The following is a 24,072-nucleotide window of genomic DNA, read 5'->3' on the forward strand; positions in this document are numbered from 1 at the left end:
AACCTTTTGCTTACAGGTTTGGCAGAATTCAACGTACAAGGCAGACAATGCAAAATGATGGTTTAAATTCACTCAAATATAAAGTACTGCAGATTAAAAAATACCCATTATACACCTTCATCGATGTGGATATTGGTGGGCCTGGAAGGCCACCTTCCTGAGTAGAAAACAAAAAGTGGCGAACTTTGCGAAATAAGGTCAACTGAATCACAGACCTTAAATTTGAATTCCTTTATACCTTTATGTGCCTTTTTCAATTACATTTGTGCGCTGCATTTCCTCCTTGTCTGACGCTGAGGTCACTGTGATTTCTGTGCCTTAATTATGGGAATTTGATCATATTGAATATGCATTTTTAAAGTTAGCATCTTATAAATCTAAAAGCAGTTTATGCAAGAAATTTGCCTACGTGTAAAAATATATTACACTTCATTAATCAGGTTTTTCATTTCATTTCCATGTCCATGTTTTACTTTTGGACTCTCAGGAATTCTCAAACACTTTTTTCCAAATAAGTTGTTTTTTCTCAATCATTTATTTTTGACGCATGTTGTATTTTTTGTTTCGGCTCTTTTGTAGATAGCTTTTGAAACCTTGCTAATTTATTTGTTTATATTGTTGCCGATAGAATGTGATACCTGAAATGTGACATTTGCCTGCTCGAGCCAAGTTATGCATCCCTGTTTTACTTAGATTTTGTGTGGGAGAGATGATTTTCTCCTAAAAGTAACATTTGTTCAACATTAAGTTTGGAAGTTGTGTTCCCCAGGCATTTGGCTAAACGTACTGAAGTCAAAGTACTGTGAAGAAGGCCTCAACACTGCAAAGAGTATTCGATGAACTAAATACCTATTGCTGTTTTTTAAAATTATTCTTTTGATATAAGCAGTGCTGACAAGTTCCTGTTCATTGTCCATTCCCTAAATGTCCGATGAACTTTGCGGCAAATGTCCTGAATCACCTTGGTAATTGGTTGAATGTTGACCCACTTACATCAAGAGTTTTGAAATTGGAGGTCTTGATGTTCCTATGACTTTCAGCTTATGGTTTCACAAGGCTGCTTTGTATCAGGTGGTAAATATATTTGGAAAACATCTTTAAAAAAAAAAAAAAAAAAAATCTTATTCCACCCTTACTTCCCAAATACATGATCTGTATGCATTTCCACACTTTGCTATGTGTGCACTTTAAGACTACACTTGCATGCAAACACACAGTGCACGTGCACTGACTTTGTTTCTTCCACAGACACTGAAACTGCAATATCTTTTTAAAAATTGTTGCCACTTTTGCCTCGGACTACAATTTAGAATATATGTTTAGAAAGCTGCATTTAATATCTTGCTCCTGGAACGAGTCCAATCCAAAATGTTAAAGAGCAAAAGATTTGAAGTGGATAACTTTTGGCCCCTCAGGGTCTATCCTCTCACGCAGTATGGAACCATGATTGGGATCATCAATCCAACATTAGACTGCGGCCAAAGCAGCATCAAGGGAGTTGCTAGTATTTACAGCATCAATGCTGCAGCTGTACTTTGGCGTCGATATTTGTATTGCTGGAAGTTTTCCCTTTGAAACAGAAATATTGTTTGTTGTTTCCTTATATAGTGCCTTTGATTCTCCAATCATTTCACTGAACTAGAATTAAAGATTTGTTTGGCAATAGAGGTGATTTAGAATGGTAACTGGATACGTTTCATTCTCCTTTTGTGCTTGACTTATCTCCATGCGCAATGGCATAATTCTTGCATTCATGTTTTAGATTGACATGATCTCAAGTTATTCTGGTTTGCTGATTGATTAACTTGGCCACTGACTGATTGGAAGTTTAGTCTGTCTACACAGTACTCTGTAGCTTCTATTTTTAGGTAGCCAGGCATAGTTGGAAGTTTTTCTGGATGCATTAAATCCTTTGTTTAACCACTCAGACCCAATGCTACTTTGAAATCTTATTGCAAGAGCGAGTCATGGATTTATATAGTAAATGATTAGAGAGAATTTTACCACTTGTTGGTTTTGATTTATGCTTCAATTATTGACTTTCTCTCTTCCAGTTACAACCTCTAACTGGATCATGCATAAAAGGGAAGCGGTCATAATAAACACAACAACCCAGGGATCCTTAGGTGGGAAAGCCTTGTAGGATGTGTTTTTTTAATTTGGTCCCGTGGAATCAAAATTGTCAACATGCAGGGAAGGCTCTTAGACTGTTATATCTCCTTTGCATGTATAATCTAAAACAAATTGCACTCCCCTCTTTGATTCAAATGTTGCTATTAAAATATCCACTCTGCCTCAACTACCACAACTGGCAAAGATTCCTATCCTCTAATAAACCTTTACAACTAGTTTTTCTTCTAAAATCGTTTGCCTTCTATTTACAAATCATTTTGCCAGCATGCTCAAACCAAACAAAAAATTAGTTGCGTATGTTTTAATGTCAACAGGTTGATTGTATTCCTACCTCATTCTTTACTATTGTGGTTATAATTAGTTATTCATATTCAGTCTTGATTTAAATTCCAACACGTTATTGAATTTTCTAAAACTTGCAACCTGCTTTTTGACACATTATGATGAAAGTAACATCATAGTTCTGAAACTAGCCATATAAGATATAAAAGTAGGATTAGATCGTACACACTCTTGAGTTCCTGGTCCATCCAAGTAGATCATTACTGGTCTGATGGTCTCCACTCCATTCTTTCTGTCCAGTCACTATAGAACTTGGTACCATTGAAGCGCAGAAACCTGCCCCGGCTGTAAACACCAACAATTCAATATTGATAATTCTTTGGGATAGAACAAAGAGTCCCTAAAAGGGGGGGGGGGTGGAGGAGGAGAGGGGAAATCTTCCTCCTGTTTGCCTTAAATGGTTGACCACCTATCCTGAGCCTCCTTTTCCTTCTAGTTTCCTTACCAGGTCAAATCTGCCTTCAGCATCTATTCAGTCAGGCCTCGTGACATTGCCACCAACAGATTCAGTTGCTTTTATGTGTTTAGATTTACAAACATTTTGAAACAGAGACGAGCAGTGCAACCCAGGACCATTGGTGTCCTGCAGGTGCTCAACTTCGCCTGTACCGTGATGGGCAGACATCACCCGGCAGAGCAGTGCGAAGATTAGATTGGTACCTTTAGGGAACCTATATACCCACAGCCTGATAACTATCAAAAATGGAGTGCACTGAGAGGTATTGGGAACAAATGGAGAAACGTGAAAACCTAAAGCCCAAAATGTGCACCTTAATTTTTGTGTCTTTTAATTAAGGTAACTCACTTTTTATGCATTTCTACTGATTCCACTTTAATTGGGTTTGCATTTGCTGCTTTCGTGGCTGTAATGTTTCCCATGAATGATGCAAGCTTATATCTAGCTTATGACAAAAATGAACACTTATTAAATAATTTATTTCATTAAAGTAGCTTTCAGCATTCTTTGGACAGTCCATTGCCATCGCTGGAATACCAATCGGTCTTCAAACTTTAGTCTGTGCCCTTTACTGCAATTTGTTATGCCAAGTGATTTATCAGTTTACCTATACTCCTTTAAGTTGTCTTGAACTTCTGAATTACTAAAGGTATTGGCAATGTTTAAACAGATATTTAATGTGACATCAGCTTATTTGCCTTTAATACCTTTTAAAGCCAGGATGTCTACATTAATTTGTGCACAAACCTCCTAACCCTGATGTGATGTTGTTTGACCATATTTCCTCATTCTAATACAGTTCAATTACAATCTGTTCTTTACTGCTGAGCTGCAGAAGCTCCTGGTTCACTGCTATTGCGTGCTTCAACCTCCTGAACCGTTTTTCTATGTATTGTGTTGAAAGCATTACTTTTTCCAAAACTACCGAGTCGAATTACAGAATCCCTGAACCATTCCTGTTCTCCAACGGGATCTCCTCTAGATTCTTTGGTACAGGGATATTGCGACATTAGCACACAAGAAATTTTACAATTAATACCATTTCACTTTTCAAAACGAGCAAAATTACTATTTTATTCTTTGCATTTGCACGTTTCAGCTTGTATCTTTTCAGTTGTGGGCTGCCTTAATTGCCAAGCCAGTAATCTGCATTTGCTTTTAATGTTATTTTCTGACACTTGTATTTTTTACTAAAGTATTTTTCTTTGGTGCAAATATTCACCTGTCCTTTTTAAAAACTGAACACTGCTTACAAATTGGTAAAACTGCAATGGAACCTTTGGAGACTACCTGTGTAACTGAGAAGTAGTATTCCTTCAAACTTGTGGTTTGTTGGCAATTGAGAACTTGCATTGCCTTTGACTTTAATATTAGCTACATACTCTATATTTGTTACTTTATTTGCTACTCTGAAAAGATATGATTAAAGTCAGTAGAGAGGTACAACAAATTAAAATTCCACATTTTGTTTGTAATCATGTGAACAATCAAGTCCTAGATCATGTTTGTGAGAATCATGAATGTCAAATAACCATTAATCATTGAGAACGAAACCAGCACAAAATCTGCATCGTAATAAAAGTTACATTTTTTTATGTGTAGTTGTACTTGTGAAGAATGATTTGTGTTTTATAAATGGAGTTTTTGAAGATCCTGTACATGATCAGTTTTTGACAAGGTAGAATACCCACCACTATCCTTTCATACTACTTTGGTCCATCAATTTATCTAACAATTTTATTGTTTTCAGCAGCCATTCGCAGTGCAATAATTAAACTGTGGTCATTTGTTTTTTCCATGGAACTATTTTGATATGGCAGGGCATATCAAATGCATGCTCTGAATTTTCGAATCCATTGCACTTCATTTTATGACATTTTGATCAGCTTATTTGTTTTTTTAATAGTAATTGGAGTATATTTGGATTTTTAAATGTTTTTAATTGGACTGCTATGATGGAATATTGTAATGAAGTTGCTTCAAATTTATAAAAATAAGAACAATAAAACTAATTTTTGAAAACATTTTGTTATTTAAACGTAATATCCATGGAGACACAAGGAACTGCAGCTGCTGGAATCTTGTGTGGAGTACAAAGTGCAGGAATAACTCAGCGATTCAGGCAGCATCTCTGGATAGGTGACATTTTGGGTCAGGACCCTTCTGAAACTTCACCTATCAATATCATCCAGAGAGAGGAGTTACTCCAGCACTTAGTGTTAATACTAATAGTGTTGCTCTTAAAAAATCATGGCTGTAACGTAATACAATTTATTCAGATTAGAACATTAGATTTTTTAGATGAATTTGAAGTCAATTGATGTTTACAATCAATTTTACAAATCTTTGCATTTGGGATCAAATATGCAGAATAAGCTGCCAATTGTTATTCTGAATGTATGTTATTTGTTTCCTTGATAAAAGAACCAAAGTACACAACTAGTAGAGCTTTATTGGTAAATAAAAATTGCATTTGTAAAGGCATGTTGTGTTGTAAATAAAATGTTTTTGAAACAATTGTGTCACTGTTATTTTGAAATGTTATATTTAATGTCTTCAAACATGCATGCAGTTCAATGGAAGGGCTACATTGTCAGGGATGCTGTCCCGTGGATGTGATGTTAAACCAAGGTCCTTTCTGTTTTCTCTTGTCCACCAAAAAGATCTGTTATGAGCAGGATAAAGTTTGTCTTGGCCTTCATTTCTGCCCCAATCTGCTTATAATTGTTAATATTTGGAATTTGACAACTACAGGTTGAACACCCATCTTCTGGAAACTGATGGACTGCCCACCCCTATAATTTAGAAAAAAGTTATGAGAACTCTGTTGAAATTTCCTGAGCAGCCACAGATGGCATTGTGAAAGCTGAGTGCTTTCCGGTCGTGTCTCTACGTCATGAAAGAGTTATTTGTTTACATCTAAACATTGAAATCCTTCCTTGGCCTTGTCTAATTCTATCTCTGCTGGTTCAACGTTTACATTTTTTGTTTTTCAACACTGCCTGCCCCCCACACACCATCTCACAACCCCTCATCCCTCCATTCAGTTCAATTTTCCTCTTGCCTTCTGGAACTCTGAACTTCCTGTCAAGCCTTCTCCAATTTACTGGGCTCCTTTAAAATCTGGCAGGTAAGAAACAAGGAATGGCAGATGCTGATTTACAACAAAAGAAACACAATGTTGGGGTAACTCAGTGGGTCAGCCTGTATCTCTGGAGAACATGGGTAGATGATTTTTCAGGTCAGGACCTGAAGAAGTATCCCTACCTAAAACATCATCTATCCATGTTCGTCAGAGATGCTGCCTGACCCGTTGAGTTACTCCAGTATTTTATCGTAAATCTGTGGAAGGTAAGTTACTGGAGGGGATTCTGAGGGAAAAGATACATGTGCACTTGGAAAATTGCATTGACATTATGCATGGGAGATTTATTTGATCATTTTTTGGAAGTAACCAAGAAGCTCAATGAGGGCAGCGTGGGAGATGAGGTCTATATGGGCATCAGCAATGCCTTTACATAGAACTGTTCAGCTCGGGAATAGGCCCTTCAGCCCACGATGTCCTTGCTGAACATGATGAGGCATACACACAGTAGGCTGCTGCGGAAGCTCAGAGTGCATGGCATCCATGGACAGCTAACTAATATGACATAATTGACTCAATGGTAGGCAGCAGAGGATGATGATGGAAGGTTATTTACCAGATAACAGGCCCATGACTAGTGTGCCTCAGGTGTTCGGTGTTGGGCCCATTATTGTTTGTCATCTATATCAATAATTTGGATGAAAATACACATGGCATGGTCAGTAAGTTTGTAGATTACACTAAAATAGGTGAGTCAGGAGACAGTGGATAAGGATATCAAGAGCTGCAAAGGGATCTTGATCAATAGGTTAAGTGGGCTAAGGAATGACAAACAGTTTAATTTAGTCAGGGCCTTCATCAGAGAGGGTATTGAGTATAGAAGTTGAGATGTTATGTTACAGATGTTGGTGAGGCCGCATTTGGAGTATTGTGTTCAGTTTTGGTTACCCAGATGTAGGATAGGTGTCGTTAAGCTGGAAAGGGTGCAGTGATGATTTATGAGAATGTTGCCGGGACGAGACCAAGAGCAATAAGGAGCGATTGAGCAGGCTAGGACATTCCTTAGAGTGCAGGAAGCAGAGAGGTGATATAGATGTGTATAAAATCATTGGGATAGATATGATGAATGAACAGTCTTTTTACCCAGAGTAGTGGAATCAAGAACCAGAGAACATCTGGGCCAATAATGGGCAGGTGGGATGAGCATAGATGGGGCATATTGATTGGCATAGGCAAGTTGGGCCAAAGGGCCTGTTTCTGTGCTGTATGACTACGCCTAGGTAAGAGTGTGATTCTGCATTTTAGGAAATCAAACTAGTATAGAACTTTCCCAGTGAATGACACTGCCCCTGAAGTCTGGAGAGCCGCACCCTCACATCAGGGGTGGTTTCCCGGGCTCAGGAATGTTGCTGAACAGGACTGAGGAATGCAAGCATGTTGTTTTTGAAAGTGGTGTCAAGGTGATGTAGAAGGCTTTTGGCACTCTAGCATTCATCAGTAAGGGCATTGAGTGTAGAAGTTGTGATGGTATGTGGCAGTTGTACAAGACATTGCTAAGGCTGAACTTGGAATATTGTGTTCAGTTTAGGTCACCCTGCTATAGGAAAGATTTCAATAAGCTGGAGTACAGAAGATTTATGAAAATGTTGCCAGGACCAGAGAGGTCCTGAGCTTTAGGGAGAGATAGGTATCAAGAACTAGGGAGAAGGTGAGCATGGAAAGTTTATTAGCAACCTCATGGGCAACTTTTACACAAGGTGGTGGGCATATCCCTGATTGGCAAGACTAAACGATTTCCCACGGTAACAAAAATTATATTTAGCTTGGATGGCGGGGCGAGGATGCGGCTCTCCGGCCAGGAGGGGGCGGTGTGAGGCGGCGGCGAGGGTGCGGCTTCCCGGCCAGGAGGGGGCGGTGTGAGGGTGCGGCTCTCCGGCCAGGAGGGGGCGGTGTGAGGCGGCGGCGAGGGTGCGGCTCCCCGGCCAGCAGGGGGCGGTGTGAGGCGGGGCTCCCCGTACACCAGGGGCGGTGTGAGGGTGCGGCTCTCCGGACATCAGGGGCGGTGTCAGGGTGCGGCTCTCCGGCCAGCAGGGGGCGGTGTCAGGCGGCGGCGAGGGTGCGGCTCTCCGGCCAGCAGGGGGCGGTGCGAGGGTACGGCACTCCGGACATCAGGGGCGGTGTGAGGCGACGGCGAGGGTGCGGCTCCCCGACCAGCAGGGGGCGGTGTGAGGGTGCGGCTCTCCGGCCACCAGGGGGCAGTGTGAGGCGGCGAGGATGCGGCTCTCCGGCCAGCAGGGGGCAGTGTGAGGCGGCGAGGGTGCGGCTCTCCGGCCAGCAGGGGGCGGTGTGAGGGTGCGGCTCTCCGGCCAGCAGGGGGCGGTGTGCGGGTGCGGCTCTCCGGCCAGCAGGGGCGGTGTGAGGCTCTCCGGCCAGCAGGGGGCAGTGTGAGGCGGCGAGGGTGCGGCTCTCCGGCCAGCAGGGGGCGATGTGAGGGTGCGGCTCTCCGGCCAGCAGGGTGCGGGTGCGGCTCTCCGGCCAGCAGGGGGCGGTGTGAGGCGGCGAGGGGGCGGGATGAGCGGCGGCGCAGCGGCCCACCGACATCCACCCTCCGGCCTCCCCGCCCACCATCCTCCCCGCGGTGGCCGCCCGTCTCCAACATGTGGGCCGTCCTGCGCGCCATCACCAGCAGCCGCCTGATGGTTTGGTGGGGCAGGAGGTCGCTGGCGGAGGACAGGAGCCCGCGGCACCGCTACGGCAGAGAGGAGCGCGGGGAGCTGCACAGGCCCAGCTACCTCCTCTACCTGAGTGAGTGATCGTCTCACACCACCGGCTGCCCTCCCTCCCTCCCTCCCTCCTCCGGGACACCCCGCGGCAGCGACCCCGCTCCAGGTCCCCGGCCCTGGTGGAGCCGCCTCTCACACTGAGAAGGGAGGCAGGGCTGGGGCGGAGAGGAGAGAGATGGGGGGGGGGGGGGGGGGGGGAGAGATGGGGAGGTTGGGGACTGGAGCAGCAATTCTGGACACCCAGATGTTCATAGGGGCTCCTGGAGCACGGCGAGCAGTCAGGACCAGTAGCTGGTGGCCAGCATGGACATGAGGGGCCGAAGGACCGTGTCTCCACATAGCTTCATTGAGGGAGCCTCCGCAGAGGCTGCCCTTCACCTTCCTACACTTGCAGAAGATTCACGACTCAGTCAGACTATGGAGTTGACTCTCACTGTCTGCTGAAAGAGCTGCTCGCAGGTCAGGGCCGTTGAACGGTACGCCGAGTATTTTTAAATACGACGACCATTTCTGCCTCTTCACATTGTTCCAGACCCCTCTCCCGGGAGAATATTTCCTTCTCCTAACCTTACCGATTACTTGAAGGGTATTTTGATTTCTCCGCTGGGACCTTCATAATTTTATGCATTTCACTGAAAATCACAATATTCAGTGTGAGAAATAGTAACAGAAATGATTTTTATTGACTGAATTGAATAAATGTTAACCATGATTATTTCCTTCCATTTGTAGAGAACTCTGCGGGTAAATACATTTCCCCTTTCCATGATATTCCTCTGTATGATGAGGTTGACAAGGTAAATGGAACCTTTGTCACTGTTTTGCTTTGCTGTGCTGTGGTCCAATGTGTCAATTGGTCATTAGCTCCACTAAAATCTTATTGGACCATTGATTGTTCAAGTCTAGTGTGTTTAATTGTCATATGTACTGGCAATGAAACAATGAAATTCCTATTTGCAGCAACTTAACAGCCCTATTAACACAATAACACCCAGTAAACAAAATCGATAGTTTAACAACAGTAATACTAGGTAATCATATTAACGCAAAACCAAAGTCCGTAGAGTGACCAAAGTGCCAGTCCATAGAAGATCATGTTTGCTGTGGTAGTTAGTCATGTATTTCTTTTGTTGGATTGAGCAAGTGAGCATTTTAATTTAATAAATCTACTGGCACATTGGTTCAATGGTGCTTTAATGTCACATGTACCTAAACACAGTGAAATGCTTTGTTTAGCTAATAATTAAGTAAAATCTTACTATACATAAGCACAGTCACACCTAAGTACAAGAGTGCAATGATTGGTGTGTAAGAACAGTAGATTATGCCACTGCAGGCCATGTTCAATCTGCACACAGTCTCTGTGGAGCTTCTGCTGCAGGGCCTCCAGCGGCACCCCGCTGCTGCAAGGTCCACTCCATGGACACATCGACCCATAAACGCACTGTCCCCTCGCCACCTGCAGCCACTGCTCAGCCTCCATGCTCTGGGAATGCACAGAGCACCTCCAGAAGTGCAGGAGGTGACCCCACAGTTCGCTCACTGATACCGTCCGCCAACCACCACATCTTGAATCGACTGGGCAATATCAATCCTCCAGTATTGCTCTCTGTAGCTTCATCAGGTACAGTACATCAGGGTTTGTACTTTCAGAAAGAACTGCAGATGCTGATTTAAGTTAAAGGTAGACACAAAAGGCTGGAGTAACTCAGTGGGACAGGCAGCATCTCTGGAGAGAAGGAATGGGTGATGTTTCAGGTCGAGACCCTTCTTCAGACTGAAGGGTTTCAGGGTTTGTACTGATCACCTGTGTTGTAACAGCAAGACAAAACCGTAGATTGAATTTTGAAGTCAATAATCGGGCCTCAATAGAATAGCTTTTGACTGTAATGATCCTTTCACTCTTTTTGACACTAGAGGTTCACCTGTTGTATAAACACAGTTTAATATTTAAACGATACAGCACAACAATTAGTACACGAGGGCAAGGTGTGTGTTAACGTGTTGACTGTGATGTGAAGACTAGCACACCACCAGACCACCCAGGTCGGCGTTGATTGGTCGGCCCATATCACGCCAGGTCCACACGAGTGCTCGAGCTCGACGAACGACGGTTCAAGACCAAGGTGGCTCAGCCCGCCACATGACCCCCACCAGAACCGGAGTACTGGAGGCGGGTAGGCTATCGAGTGAGGCAGCCTGATCTTGTGCACGTGTCTCCTGTGTTCGGGGTTGCAGCAGGTTGAGTTGAGGGGTTGTTTGGTCATGATGATGGATGCGCTCTGCGGCGGGGTTGTGAGTGTGCTAGCTTAAGATGGTCCACGGAGACAGTCTCGTGTCTGCCGCCCATGTCGATGATGAATGTCATGGTGTCGTTTTGCATTACTCAGAAGAGTCCCTCATAAGGCTTTTGCAATGGTGTGAATCTCGGCGAAGGAAGACGTACTGGTAGTCCCGGAGGTCGGGGGGAACACAAATTGTTGTGAGACCGTGTCCGGACGCTGGGATTGGGGAGAGCGTGCCCACCTCACGGACGCGCATCAGCATGGTCGTGGGCGGTTCTTGATGTCCAGGCTCCGCCGGGATGAAGTCCCCTGGGACCATAAGCGGGGTGCCGTACACCAGCTCGGCCGAGGAAGTTGTCAGGTCCTTCGGGGCAGTGCATTTGCCTAGCATGACCCACGGCAATTCGTCCATCCAGTCCGGGCCCGTGAGCCTTGCCTTGAGGGATGCCTTCATGTGCCGGTGAAACCATTCCACTAGGCCGTTTGCTTGCGGGTGGTAGGCTGTTGTGTGGTTCAGCTTAGTGCCAAGCAGCCGGGCCATTGCTGACCACAGCTCGGAGGTGAACTGCGCACCTTTGTCGGAGGAGATGTCTGCCGGCACGCCAAAGCGGGCGATCCAGTGGGCGGTGAGGGCACGTGCACAGGTCGCAGTGGAGGTATCTGAGAGCGGGACGACTTCCGGCCATCTCGTGAATCTCCACGATGGTGAAGTGGGTGACACCTCTGGATGGGGGCAGTAGTCCAACGATGTGGATGTGTCGAAACGCCGGTGTGTCAGGGCGAAGTTCTGCAGCGGCGCCTTGACATGTCGCTGAATCTTGGAGGTTTGACAGCGGATGCACGCTCTGGCCCAGTTGCCGACCTGTTTGCGCAACCCGTGCCACATGATCTTGGCTGCCATCAGTGCCTTTGTTGTCCGGATGGAAGGGTGAGCTAGGCCATGAACCGTCGAAAACCCGGCGGCGCCAGGCAGCGGGAATGATGGGTCTTGGCTGTCCGGTAGACACGTCGCAGAGGAGTGTGGTGTCAGTGGGCCCGAATCGCACAACCTCCAGCAGCAGGCCTGAGATGGCGGTGCTGTAGGCGAGCATCTCTTCATCCTCTCGCTGGGTGACCGCCACGGCCGTGTAGTCGACACCTGGGGCCAAAGCGTGGATGGCATTGATAGCGGGACAACGCATCTGCGACCTGGCTGCTCTTGCCTGTGACGTGCTGGACATGAGTCGTGTAGGTCAGGTGGCGCTGCTGTCGGGCTGACCAAGGATCAGAGACTTTGGCAAAGGCTTGTGAGTGGCTTGTGGTCGGTGAATGCTGTGAAATCCCTGCCCTCGAGGAAGTAGCGGAAATGCCGGATGGCCAGGTAAAGAGCGAGGAGCTCCCGGTCGAAAGCGCTGTTTTTGTGCTCTGAGGGTCTCAGGTGATCACTGAAAAAGGCGAGGGGCTGCCAGCTACCTTTGATCAGTTGTTCCAGCACTCCGCCCACGCGTTGGCTCGTGGATGTACCAACATCTTTGCCAGCGCCTCCTTGACGTTGTCGAACGAGATCGTGGCCGTGTCGTCCCAAACGAGCTCTTTCGGCTTGTTGGCCAGGACCTTGAACAGCGGTTTCATGATCCTGGCGGCTGCTGGCACGAAACACTGGTAGAAGTTGACCATGCCAACAAATTCTTGGAGTCCCTTCACAATAGAAGGTTTCGAAAACTTGCGAATGGCTTCAACCTTAGTCGGGAACGGGACTGCTCCGTGCTGGTCGATGTGGTGGCCAAGGAAGTGGATGGAAGTGAGGCCAAACTGACACTTGGCAAGGTTGATGGCCGTTGTGAACTGGGGAGTTATGATGTTAGGTAAATCGGCCAAGATCCTGGCGTACTCGTCAGAGAAGGTCACGAGCCGAGGTGGGGCGCAGTCAATTCGACGTGGCACAAGATGATTGACACGAACGTCCCAGAATTAACGAGAAGTCCTTTCACGTCGACCAGCAGGGAGTACGCTCGGAGGAAGTCGGCGCCGAGCATCGGTTGTGAGACGTCGGCGATGGTAAAAGTCCACTTGAAACGACAGGAGGTGAAGTTGAGCAGGATCGTGATGTTGCTGTTCTGATGTTGCTGCTGTTGTTCTGATGTTGCTGCTGTTGGGAGTTGTCAGGGGAGGCCCCTTCTTTCCCGAACAAGTGTCGGTGCCTGAGGGGGGCAAAGCACTGACCTCCGCTCCCGTGTCAAGGAGAAAACGCCGCTCTGAATGACGATCCCAGGTGTAGAGGACGCGATGTTTTTGGCCAACCGCAGTTGCCACTAGCGACGGCCGGCCGAGGCTTTTCCCGGATGCGTGCAGGATGGTCGGCATCGGCGGGCCTCGGAGCCCCAACTTTGGTGGTAGTAGCACCACTTGTCCTTGCTGGTGCCGTTCGTGGCTGACGTCACTGCTGCTCCTTCCGTGGGGGCTGGGACCGCTTGTATGACCTGCCGAGGCATCGCCGCCACCCAACTGATGGTGGCCCCACCCTGCTGTTGGGCCTGCCACAGCGCGTCCGCATTGAAGCCAGCCGTCGGGGGTCAGTGAAATCGTCATCCGCGAACATTGGGCGGCTGTCCTTGGGCATCTGCTCGAGGAAGACCTATTCGAAAAGGAGGCAGGACTTGTGTCCATCCATCAGGGCGAGCATTTCGTTCATGAACACGGAAGGTTTGCGGTCGCCTAGGCATCCATCTGCTGGAGGTTTACCACCCTGTCGCAGCGGCTGAGACTGAAGGTGTCCTTGAGGAGCGTTCTGATCCCTTCATACTTGTCGGCTGGTGGCTAGCGAAGGTAATCGACCAGGCGCCCGGCGGTGTCCTGGTCCAGCGCACTGACATAGTAGTACTTGGTGACGTTGGCAGCTATCTGGCGGGTGTGGAATGTGCTTGGGCTTGTTTAAAAAACTACACTTGGGGCTGTGATGTCCAGAAGGTGGGCAGTTTGAGTGAAACTGTGTCCTGCTGATCTGGGTTGTCTCCTCCAGGCATGATGAAATGCAATAGCGGCCGTTTTGGTTCATCGGGGTCACCACTGGAGAGGTTCACGTGTTGTATAAACACTCAGTTTAATATTTAAACGATACAGCTCAACAATTTGTACAAGAGGGCAAGATGCGTGTTAACGTGTTGACTGTGAGGTGAAGACTAGCTCTGTCGTCTGCTGCACACCGCCAACAGACCACTCAGGTCGGCGTTGATTGGTCGGCCCAGATCACGCCAAGTCCATGCGAGTGCTCGAGCTCGACGAACGACGGTTCCAGACCAAAGTGGCTCAGCCCGCCACAACTCCCCTATGTTAGCTCAGCTCACTGTGAAGTTGGTCTTGTTCATCGTCTGGCCATGAAGATGGTACTTGTAGAAATTAAACTGTATCTCATTATTGCCATGAAGTGTCAACTGGACTAAAGTCTAAAGTCTCTGAAATAGGGTTACTCTGCAGGACGTTGGGAATAATTAAAACTATTGAAATGGATACTGTAACTTTTCCTTACATTTCCAGCTACCTTTCCAGCTGCATCTGCTTATATTATCTGCTTTGTTCAAAACTGTGTCTGATGCTGCAACAGCTTTGATTTTATTTATGATGGTTAGGGAGGTTATAATGTGGTTAGGGCGGCACCTCGATGACCGCCTCTGTCCTTTTAGTACTTTTTTTGTTATTTTTGGTAAGTTTTAAAAGTATGTGTTAATGTTCTCTGGTTTGTTTTATGTGGGGAATGGAGTCGGGGGTCGGGGGAAGCTTTTTTTCAATCTCTTACCTTGCTGGAGATGCAATTGTTTTCCGGATCGTATCTCCGGTCGCTCTGCGGCCTAACATCGTGGAGCTGGAGGCCTTGCCTGGGACTGACTTTGAGCCCTCGCGGGGCCGTGGACTAACCATCTGAGCGTGCGATCCCTTGCCTGGATTGACGCTCCAACCGTGGCTTGCGGAGTTTAACATCAAGGAGCTCGCAGTCTCAGGTTGAGACTGGTCGGGAGCTCCAAGCTACACGACGTTCCACTCGCCCCAACCTGAGGTAGATCGCCGGAGCGGGGGAGCTGAGATTCCCCCCTCGCCCCCCTCCCCGATGCAGGAGCTTGATTGCCCCGACGAGGAAGCTAAGGGAGTCAAGATCATCCCGTCAACGGAAGGTTAGAGGCCCCCGACCGCTGGAGGACAAAGAAGGGAAGAGATTTAACTTTTTTTTTCGGCTTCCATCACAGTGAAGAATGTGGAGGAGTCACTGTGGTGGATGTTCATGTTAAAATGTATTTTGTGTGTCCTGTTGCTTTTTATTGTTATGACTGTATGGCAAATAAATTCCTCGTATGTTGCAAAACATACTTGGCTAATAAAGTATTAGTGTGAATTGATTGAAATTTATTAACCAGGCCAACACAGGCAAGTTAATTGAGTTAGTGAGGATTTTGGAAATTTTCTATCGGGTTAGGTTAAAGCAGCACTGAAGGGGCAGCTCAGCAGATGGTGCTGAGGATGATTTACAGCAAAGGTATTACAGGAAAAACTGGGAAAGGCCTTATGATAAAGAACAGTACACCAGGAGACTGCATCAAAACAATTGCACTCAAATTGACGAAAGAGAATGTATGTCCAAAAGCACAGAAACGACATTCTTGGAGTTTCAGTAAAGGTTACAAGCAGAGTCCTGCAATATTAATGAACTGTTGGCATGTTGGAGTTTTAAATGTTAAGCTAATCAGTTAGTTTACATCAATCAGTAAACCCTACAAATCACTTCAATCAGCTCTCTCACTCTAACTGACCTTTTACTGCCCCTATAATGCAACAACCCCAGCTCTACGCCAGATGGTGCTGCAGTGTACTCTACCCACACACACAGTTGTCACTCACCTGCAGTCTCCCCAGAGAGAGAGCTGGGTTCTTTGTAGTTTTTAAATAATGTTGCTACTTGCATTGTGTGGCATGTGTTGAAATATTGAGCCCATTATTTTCCCAGTCATCTGTAACACCTATTCATCGTCAGGTCTCGCATGCCATTCATGTTGCCACCTTGTCACTGTGCACCATCTCTTATTAGCTTTGGAGTTCAGGCACTGAGTAATCCTGGCTTGCTTCACTGAGGAAATGGAGAAGAGGAGGAGGATGTGAAAGGACAAAATGTGACATAATGCACCTTGAATTATTAATCAATAGCAAATGCAACTTAAAGGAGACTCCTCAGTGACAAAAAAAAGATTTTTTTTCATTCATTCATTTGTTCGATAAATCTACATCACCGTCTATATCTCTCGTTTCCTCTTCCCCTGACTCTCAGTCTGAAGAAGGGTCTCGACCCAAAACGTCACCTATTCCTTTTCTCCAGTGATGCTGCCTGTCCCGCTGAGTTACTCCAGCTTTTTGTGTCCTTTGGATTAAACCAGCATCTGCAGATCCTTCCTACAAGATAAATTTAATCTTGTGTTGCAGAATATGCAGAATTTGATTTTCATTTTGGCAAATTGCTAAAGAGTGAAGGGATAAATTCAAAATAATTTATGGATTGTAGGCATTTATCCTGAAAGAACTGGAATATGATGTGGAAAATTCAGATCTATAACTTTCTGATGCAACATCTCTCTTGGGCACTGTGCTCATGGAAAGTGATCTAAAATGGTGTAGAATGGAAGTACTTTGTGAAGCTATTTTTCCAGATGGGCAGAAGTTTGGAATAAGTGGATATACTCCCAACAGTTTAACCATTTAATAGTAAAATGGATGAGTCTTTCACACAGCAAATTGTGGAACACTCTTCCCTAAAAGTTTCCAAAAGCTGGTGGGTCAACTGAATTTTTCAAGACTGAAATTGATGCATGTTTTTTACTTTGGGAATCTGGCCTTGTGGACTGTGTTAGGAATCCGAGTTTTAGGTTTGCCATGGTCTGACTGAATAATAGAACTGTCTCAACAGTCTGAATGACCAACACTTTCTCTGTTTACTTCATTCCTTGATTGGAAATATTGGAAATTGAAAATGCAATTGATAAAAGGTCATGTCATGTTAAAATACTTGTAAGAATTGCCACGGCCACACTGTCATCAGGTCATATGGAAAGAGAGCATGAAAATAGGACCTTGGGCTCAGAGACTGCCCAGGATCAAGCACCCATTTTTGCACTAATCCTACCCAAACCTATTTTATTCTTGGGTGGTAGAATATTACCGAAATGGCAGAAATTAGCATTAAAAGGGTGGTGGGTGTTTGGAACAAGCTGCCAGAGGAGTTAGTTGGGGCAGGGACTATCCCAACATTTAAGAAACATGGATAGGACAGGTTTGGAAGGATATGGACCAAATGCTGGCAGGTGGGACTAATATAGCTGGGACATGTTGGCCGGTGTGGGCAAGTGACTGGCACAGCTGGTAGAGCAGCTGTAGAGACCCGGGTTCGTTCCTGACTGGTGTCTGTGTGGAATTTACATGTTCTCCCTGTGACCGTGTGGATTTCATCTGGTTTCTTCCCACATTCCACATTCCAATTGATTTGTAAGTCAAGTGACTTCTGTAAATTGTCCGTGGTGTGTAGAATGTGAAAGTGGGATAGCATAGAACTAAAGTGAGCAGATGATTGATAGTCGGCATGGGCTGAAGGGCCTGTGTCCTTGGATGAACATTCAATCAATTCTCCCTTCATTGTTGGGATGCAAAACTGGCTGCAAATTGATTAGGCAAAATATATTATGGAACTACCGGACCATACACCTGATTTATATTTATAATCATTGTACACCTATTAAAAATGATGTATAATAACAGGCCATAATTTGCTATGTGTGGTGAGGCAATAGCACTTTTCTACTGACATGACCTGGGAGAACGTTGGCCACAAACATCTTGCGATTTTTATATCAACAGATTACTTTTATTTTTCTGCTGAGAGTGGCTGCTAGGCAGCCTGGAACTGCGATATTGTGATGCTGACTAGGCAGTCAGTCACACTGATGGATTTTGACAGATATAGTAGGAATCCAAATGCATAAATTTATTTCCTCTTAATTCATACAGAAGATTAGTTAAAGGTTGGAATATACACTAGGAATTGAATTAGAAAGTCAAATACCAAAATAAGCTTTAAAAATGTTCAGGACTATGTTTAGCATCTCAAAGCATTAAATGAGTGCTGCTTGGGAGAATTCTCACCTATTTTGTGTGCAATCAAGCCATTCTTACAATATGCAGATGAACTAAAAAGTCTTTCCTCCACCAGATTCTGGGGGAAATGTATGGGTGCATCACAGATGTAATCTGGCCACGATCTGGTGGTGTGATGGCATCAGGGTATAGTCACATGTGGGTGGAGCTCTGAACATAGTTGGGTTGGGGATTGGTGGCGGGAGTTGCTGTCAGAGTCGTCATGCGGTAAGGGAGAAAGTTGGGAATATGATCGGTCTGGGGTGCTGTGCAGCTCAAAAGTGGAACAAAGGAGCAAGGGACTCGTAATTATGAAGGGGATTGTGTTAGATGCACTCAGATCAGGGTCAGGGTTGAGATCACCTTTGGGTGAAGTATAAGGCTCAGAGCATGATCAACATCTTCCTTTTCCCCACTTTGCTTCCAAGTGCAAACCAACGCCTGGGTGAAGCAGTGATTCCAGTCCCTAGTGATCATGATGTGGTCTCCTGTACATTGGAGAAACATAAATCGGCAGACCATTTTGCAAAAAACTCCATTCAGTCTGCAAGAGGGACCCTGAGCTTCCATTTCCAGTCATTTTAATTATCCTACATGGAAATCTGTCTTCAACTTCTCAACTTTTTCTCACTAATCCAAACTTAAGCTGAGGGAACACCATCTTTGTGAAGGTATTTTTGGTTATCACATTATTATGGGGATCATTTAGACTCGGAGATCACTGCCTCAAAGCGTGGTGAAAGCAATTTAATAGTACATTTCGTAAAGGAATTAGTTAACTATCTAAACAATATACAGGGCTATGGGAAAATGGCAGGATATTGGATCTCATTTGATAGCTCTTACTTGAAGCAGTAAGAGCACTGTATGTCTGCTTCAAGTAAAAGCTATCAAATGAGATCCAATATCCTGCCATTTTCCCATAGCCCTGTATATTGTTTAGATCATATCATATCATATCATATATATACAGCCGGAAACAGGCCTTTTCGGCCCACCAAGTCCGTGCCGCCCAGTGATCCCCGTATATTAACACTATCCTACACCCACTAGGGACAATTTTTACATTTACCCAGCCAATTAACCTACATACCTGTACGTCTTTGGAGTGTGGGAGGAAACCGAAGATCTCGGAGAAAACCCACGCAGGTCACGGGGAGAACGTACAAACTCCTTACAGTGCAGCACCCGTAGTCAGGATCGAACCTGAGTCTCTGGCGCTGCATTCGCTGTAAAGCAGCAACTCTACCGCTGCGCTAGTTAACTAATTTCTTTACGAAATGTACTATTAAATTGCTTTCACCATGCTTTGAGGCAGTGATCTCCGAGTCTAAATGATGAAAGGTTGCAAGTATAGCTGACCTCAACTGCACCTCCATTCACTTTACCTTATTAATTGTAATTTTGCCTTCTACTACAGTGGCTCCTCTTGAATTTTCTGATAAGTTTCTCCATTCCTGAACCTCGATCCTGTGCTGTAAGATACGTCTGCAAATTTGCTGCTTTGAATTGTCAGTTTTGTTATGCAGCTGCCTTATAGGCTGCTTTTTGACACATTGTCAATTCCCTCACTTGATTTCCATCAGCGCCTGATATGTGGCGACTCTACGTACTTTGTGTATTGTATGCAAAAACAAAGAATTTCACTGTACCTAGGTACATGTAACAATAAAGTGTCACTGAATATTGAATATATTCCTCGACTACTTGAATTCTGCTTCTGCCATTCCCAAACCTCTAATTTCTATTAATGCAGGTTTCATAAAGACAACAACATTTTTTTTAGTTGTGTAATCATCTTTTCCATAACATTCAAAACACTGTGCCATTTTTGGCTGTGTTTAAGGTGCAAGTAGGATGTCTTTAGATATGCTGGTGATTCAAATAACCTCCATTTCATTTCATTTACTTTAGTTGTGGATAATTAGAAGTATCCAGTTGAAAGCACTAATCATGAAGCAAGGCTGTTGCCCCACCCGCAGAGAATTGACCAACAGCCAGTTATTCTCTAAATTCTGACTTTGAATTGTGGCATGTAAATGAAAATAAGCATTGATATTGCTCACATTGTATTCTTTGCAGGCCCTCTTTAATATGGTTGTAGAAATTCCACGTTGGAAAAATGCTAAAATGGAGGTGAGTTGTGGTGGACTAGGCTCCATGAAATATTGTTCTTGATTCAATAATGTGAAGCTATTAATAAATTATAAATTGTTGTTCATTTTGATAACTCAAAGAATCCATGGAGTAAATTTAACCAACAATGGTGTGGACGAGCAGAATCTCCCGACATCTGGTCTGGAAAGGGGGATGCTTTTAAAATGATAGTGATAGTGAGAGTACAAGGTATGCATGTTCCTGTTAGAGTGAAAAGTAAGGCAGTAGGAATAAGGAACTCTGGATGATGAGAGACCATGAGGTTCTGGTCAGGAAAAAGAAGGAGACGTCGGTCAAGTGTATCCCTGGAGGAGTGTGGGGGGGGGGGGTTGAGGAGCATAATTAAGGAAATCAGAAAGGCAAAAAAGAATGTCCTCTTTGGTGTTGAAAGTGGAAATAATCATCCAGAGGATGGTTCATACACAACAATTAAATCTGGTCCACACGGTTCCTTAGAATACCACTTTTGCAAGCATAGGACTTTTCTCATTAGTGTTTTTGAATGTCTAATGGCTGTGTTAACATTCATTAGCTTTCATTAGATAATTCAAAGAAGTCAGAAAAAAGTCTGCTTTAATATAGCGGACTTAAATGTCCCAGGATCGTTCAATCTCATATTCAATGATCCGTGGGTGGTTGCTGCTGGGACGCAAGTCGGGATCGCCTGGGCGAGGGTGTCTGATGTTGTGAGACCCGAAACACCCGATTACCCGAGGTCACATCACCGAGGATGCGTTTCAGCACATCCAAAAGATGTATCTTTCACACACAATGATCTAGTCATTGCGCTAATAAAGATAAACTTAATTTGAGTACAGCAAAGTCCCACAAACAGTGCCATGGGGACTTCTATGTCTCAGCAACAAGAGAGGAAGAATTATAATTTTTTTTAACTAACTAGTTTGTCTCAAGAGGTTTATCCATTGTGCAGCTGTAACATTTTTATATTTTCAGATTGCTACAAAAATGCCTCTGAACCCTATTAAACAAGATGTGAAAAAAGACAAAGTACGTTATGTAGCAAATATCTTTCCCTACAAGGGCTATATCTGGAACTATGGAGCATTACCACAGGTGAAGCTTTTTAAACTTCTATTAGGATATTAACTTTCATTACTTATTTCATAATCATTGTTTGAACTCCTCAGATAAAAAATTCAGCTGGCATGGAATGGGGCTGTGCAGATTAATAAAATGTTCAGTTTTGACCTTGAAGTTATGTATATTGTAATTCTCACAAGCTTTTGTTTAAAGATCAAAAATGAAGTGTGTGAGTAGAGGGAAAATAGGAAATCTGGAATCCTTTTGGTGTTCAGTTTGATTATTTCAATGAACCGTGCTGTAAATCATATTTTTCTTCCATTGGTATGCTTATCAACCTTAACACCTTTAAAGGTCGGAGTCATAGTCATAGCATCTGATAGCACAAAAACAGGTCCTTTAGCCCAATGAGTACCCATCTATACTAATTCCATTTATCACTACTTGTTCCTTAGCTTTCTTTGTTTTAGCAATTGAAATGCTCACCTGGGTGTTTCTTAAAGGTTGTGAGAATACTTACCCACACCACCCAATCAGGCAGTGCATCTCAATGAGTGCAAAACCTCTTCCTCTGTTCTCCTTTGTATCTAGTTTTCTTACCCTAAATATATACTCTCTAGTTTTAGATATATCTGCAATTGGGGAAAATAAATTCAACTGTAACCTATTTATGACCCATAATTTTGCATACCTCTATCAGTTCTTCCTTTGTTATTTCACTCCAACGAAAATAAACTCAGTCCATCCAGTCTGTCCTCATTACTCATACAATCCACCCCAGGAAACATCTTACTGAATATCTTCTTGTGCATTCTATCCATTACAATATTGTAATAATCAGATTGTGGAATGTACTTCTGCTGTGGCTTAATTAATCTTTTATACAATTGTGCTATAACCACACTGCTCCAATATTCTAAGTCCGGGCTAATGAAGACAAATATCCTATCTGCTGCCTTTATCACCTTATCAAATTAAATTGAATCTGTCATTGTTGTTCCCTGACATACCAACTGATCAATATCACCGCTTCACTATCAATATTATCACCAATTATGATATCATCCGCAAGCATCATTTCTCCACCAGTATCTGTAACTGATCTATATACTGCTGTATTCTTTCACAGCCTTCCTCTTTGTCCAGTCCTGACTCACTGGCAAAATTGGCATTTAAAGCTTTGTGTCTTCTATCTGCTCCCTCCTCTGGGAATGTTTCTAGATACAATTTATTCTGGAAAGATACACAAGGCAAAAAAGGAGAGAACCGGGCAATATTGATGAATTAAATATTGCTGTGTGAATGTTGTAGAACAGTCAAGAGCAGAATCTATTTTTTCGAAATAAGAAATAATGAACGCATATTTACACTTCTGGAACAATTCTGTAGGTCGGTGGCAGCCCAGTGGCGCAGGGGTAGAGTTGCTGCCTGACAGCACCAGAGACTCGGGTTCTATCCTGACTATGGGTGCTGTCTGTGTGGAGTTTGTATGTTCTTCCTGTGACCGTTTAGGTTTTCTCCCGATGCTCCAGTTTCCTCCCATTCCAATGATGTGCAGGTTTGTAGGTTAATTGGCTTCTGTAAATTGTAAATTGTCCCTGGTGTGTAGGAAAGTGCTAGAATACGGGGGGATTGCTGGTCGGCACGGAGTAATTGGCTAATTGCCCTCTGCAATATTGCCTCTAGTGTGGAGGAATTGGCTGCATGAGTAGTATAACATGGTATGAATGGGTGATGGATAGTCAGCGTAGACTCAGTGGGCCAAAGAATCTGTTTCGACGCTGTAGAACCTCGTAAACCCTCATTATAATGGCGTAGGGGATGGTGTCCGTTATTGTCGATTGCCCACTATAACCAACTAAGGTATTGTTATCGTATGTAGTTGAAACAAAGAATTGCTGATGGTTAATACACAAAAGGACACAACGTGCTGGACCTTCTTCACCAGCTGCTGCATGGTCCTGTTGTTGCTGCCCCTGGCTGGCAGCTCTTCTGATCGCCGCCACAGATAGGACACGCTCGGTCAGCGGGGGCTTCCTCACTTCTCACCAGCTACCACTTCTTCCCATCAGCTGTCACTTTGTTTGTTTCCTGCTTCCCAGGTGGAGTGTGTCAGCAGTTCCGGGGAAAAAGGAGTTTGAGGCTGGGGTGAGGAGGGAGGTGGTTGGGGGAGAGACCGTAGACAAAGCGACAGGCCGACAGAAAGATGCGGCAGCTAATGAGAGGGGATGGAGCCCCACAGTGTGTCCTATCGATGACAGCTGCCTGAAGAATGCGCTGTGCCCAGGGGCTAAAATGCGAGCCACAACAACAGCCGCGTCACCAGACTGTGCTGTGAGTGAAGAAGGGCTCACTGGTGCACCTTGCGAGCCGGGTTGGCATCGGCAGGTCCATCCAATCTAACCAAAATCCGTTTTTAAGGGGTTCACAAGTTCTCAAGTTATAGGAGTAGAATTAGACTATTCGGCCCATTGAGTCTACTCCACCTTTCAATCGTGGCTGATCTCTGCTTCCTAATTCCATTTTCCTGCCTTCTCCCCATAACCCTTGACACCGTTAAAACATCTAAAAAAGATAAACTGCTGGAGGAAATCAGTGAATCAGGCAGCATCAGTGGTGAGAAAGGGAACACACCCTGCATCAGGA

At 44.6% G+C, this 24,072-nt stretch overlaps 2 protein-coding genes across 2 annotated transcripts in view; both read left to right on the forward strand.

The window, feature by feature from the left end:
- The window catches only part of LOC144591925 (beta-1,4-galactosyltransferase 1-like), a 48,713-nt gene extending 43,305 nt beyond the window's left edge, over positions 1-5,408 (forward strand). The window contains exon 6 of the mRNA XM_078395952.1: positions 17-5,408. Within this exon, the coding sequence (XP_078252078.1) occupies positions 17-161 (145 nt within the window). The 3' untranslated portion in view covers positions 162-5,408. The remainder of the gene's footprint in view (positions 1-16) is intronic.
- Positions 5,409-8,547: 3,139 nt separating this feature from the next.
- The window catches only part of LOC144591927 (inorganic pyrophosphatase-like), a 34,553-nt gene continuing 19,028 nt past the window's right edge, over positions 8,548-24,072 (forward strand). Inside the window, exons 1-4 of the mRNA XM_078395954.1 lie at positions 8,548-8,822; positions 9,533-9,597; positions 20,311-20,364; positions 21,340-21,459. Of these exons, the coding sequence (XP_078252080.1) occupies positions 8,675-8,822; positions 9,533-9,597; positions 20,311-20,364; positions 21,340-21,459 (387 nt within the window). The 5' untranslated portion in view covers positions 8,548-8,674. The remainder of the gene's footprint in view (positions 8,823-9,532; positions 9,598-20,310; positions 20,365-21,339; positions 21,460-24,072) is intronic.

This window comes from Rhinoraja longicauda, chromosome 3, assembly GCF_053455715.1.
Source record: "Rhinoraja longicauda isolate Sanriku21f chromosome 3, sRhiLon1.1, whole genome shotgun sequence".
Lineage (NCBI taxonomy): Eukaryota > Metazoa > Chordata > Chondrichthyes > Rajiformes > Arhynchobatidae > Rhinoraja > Rhinoraja longicauda.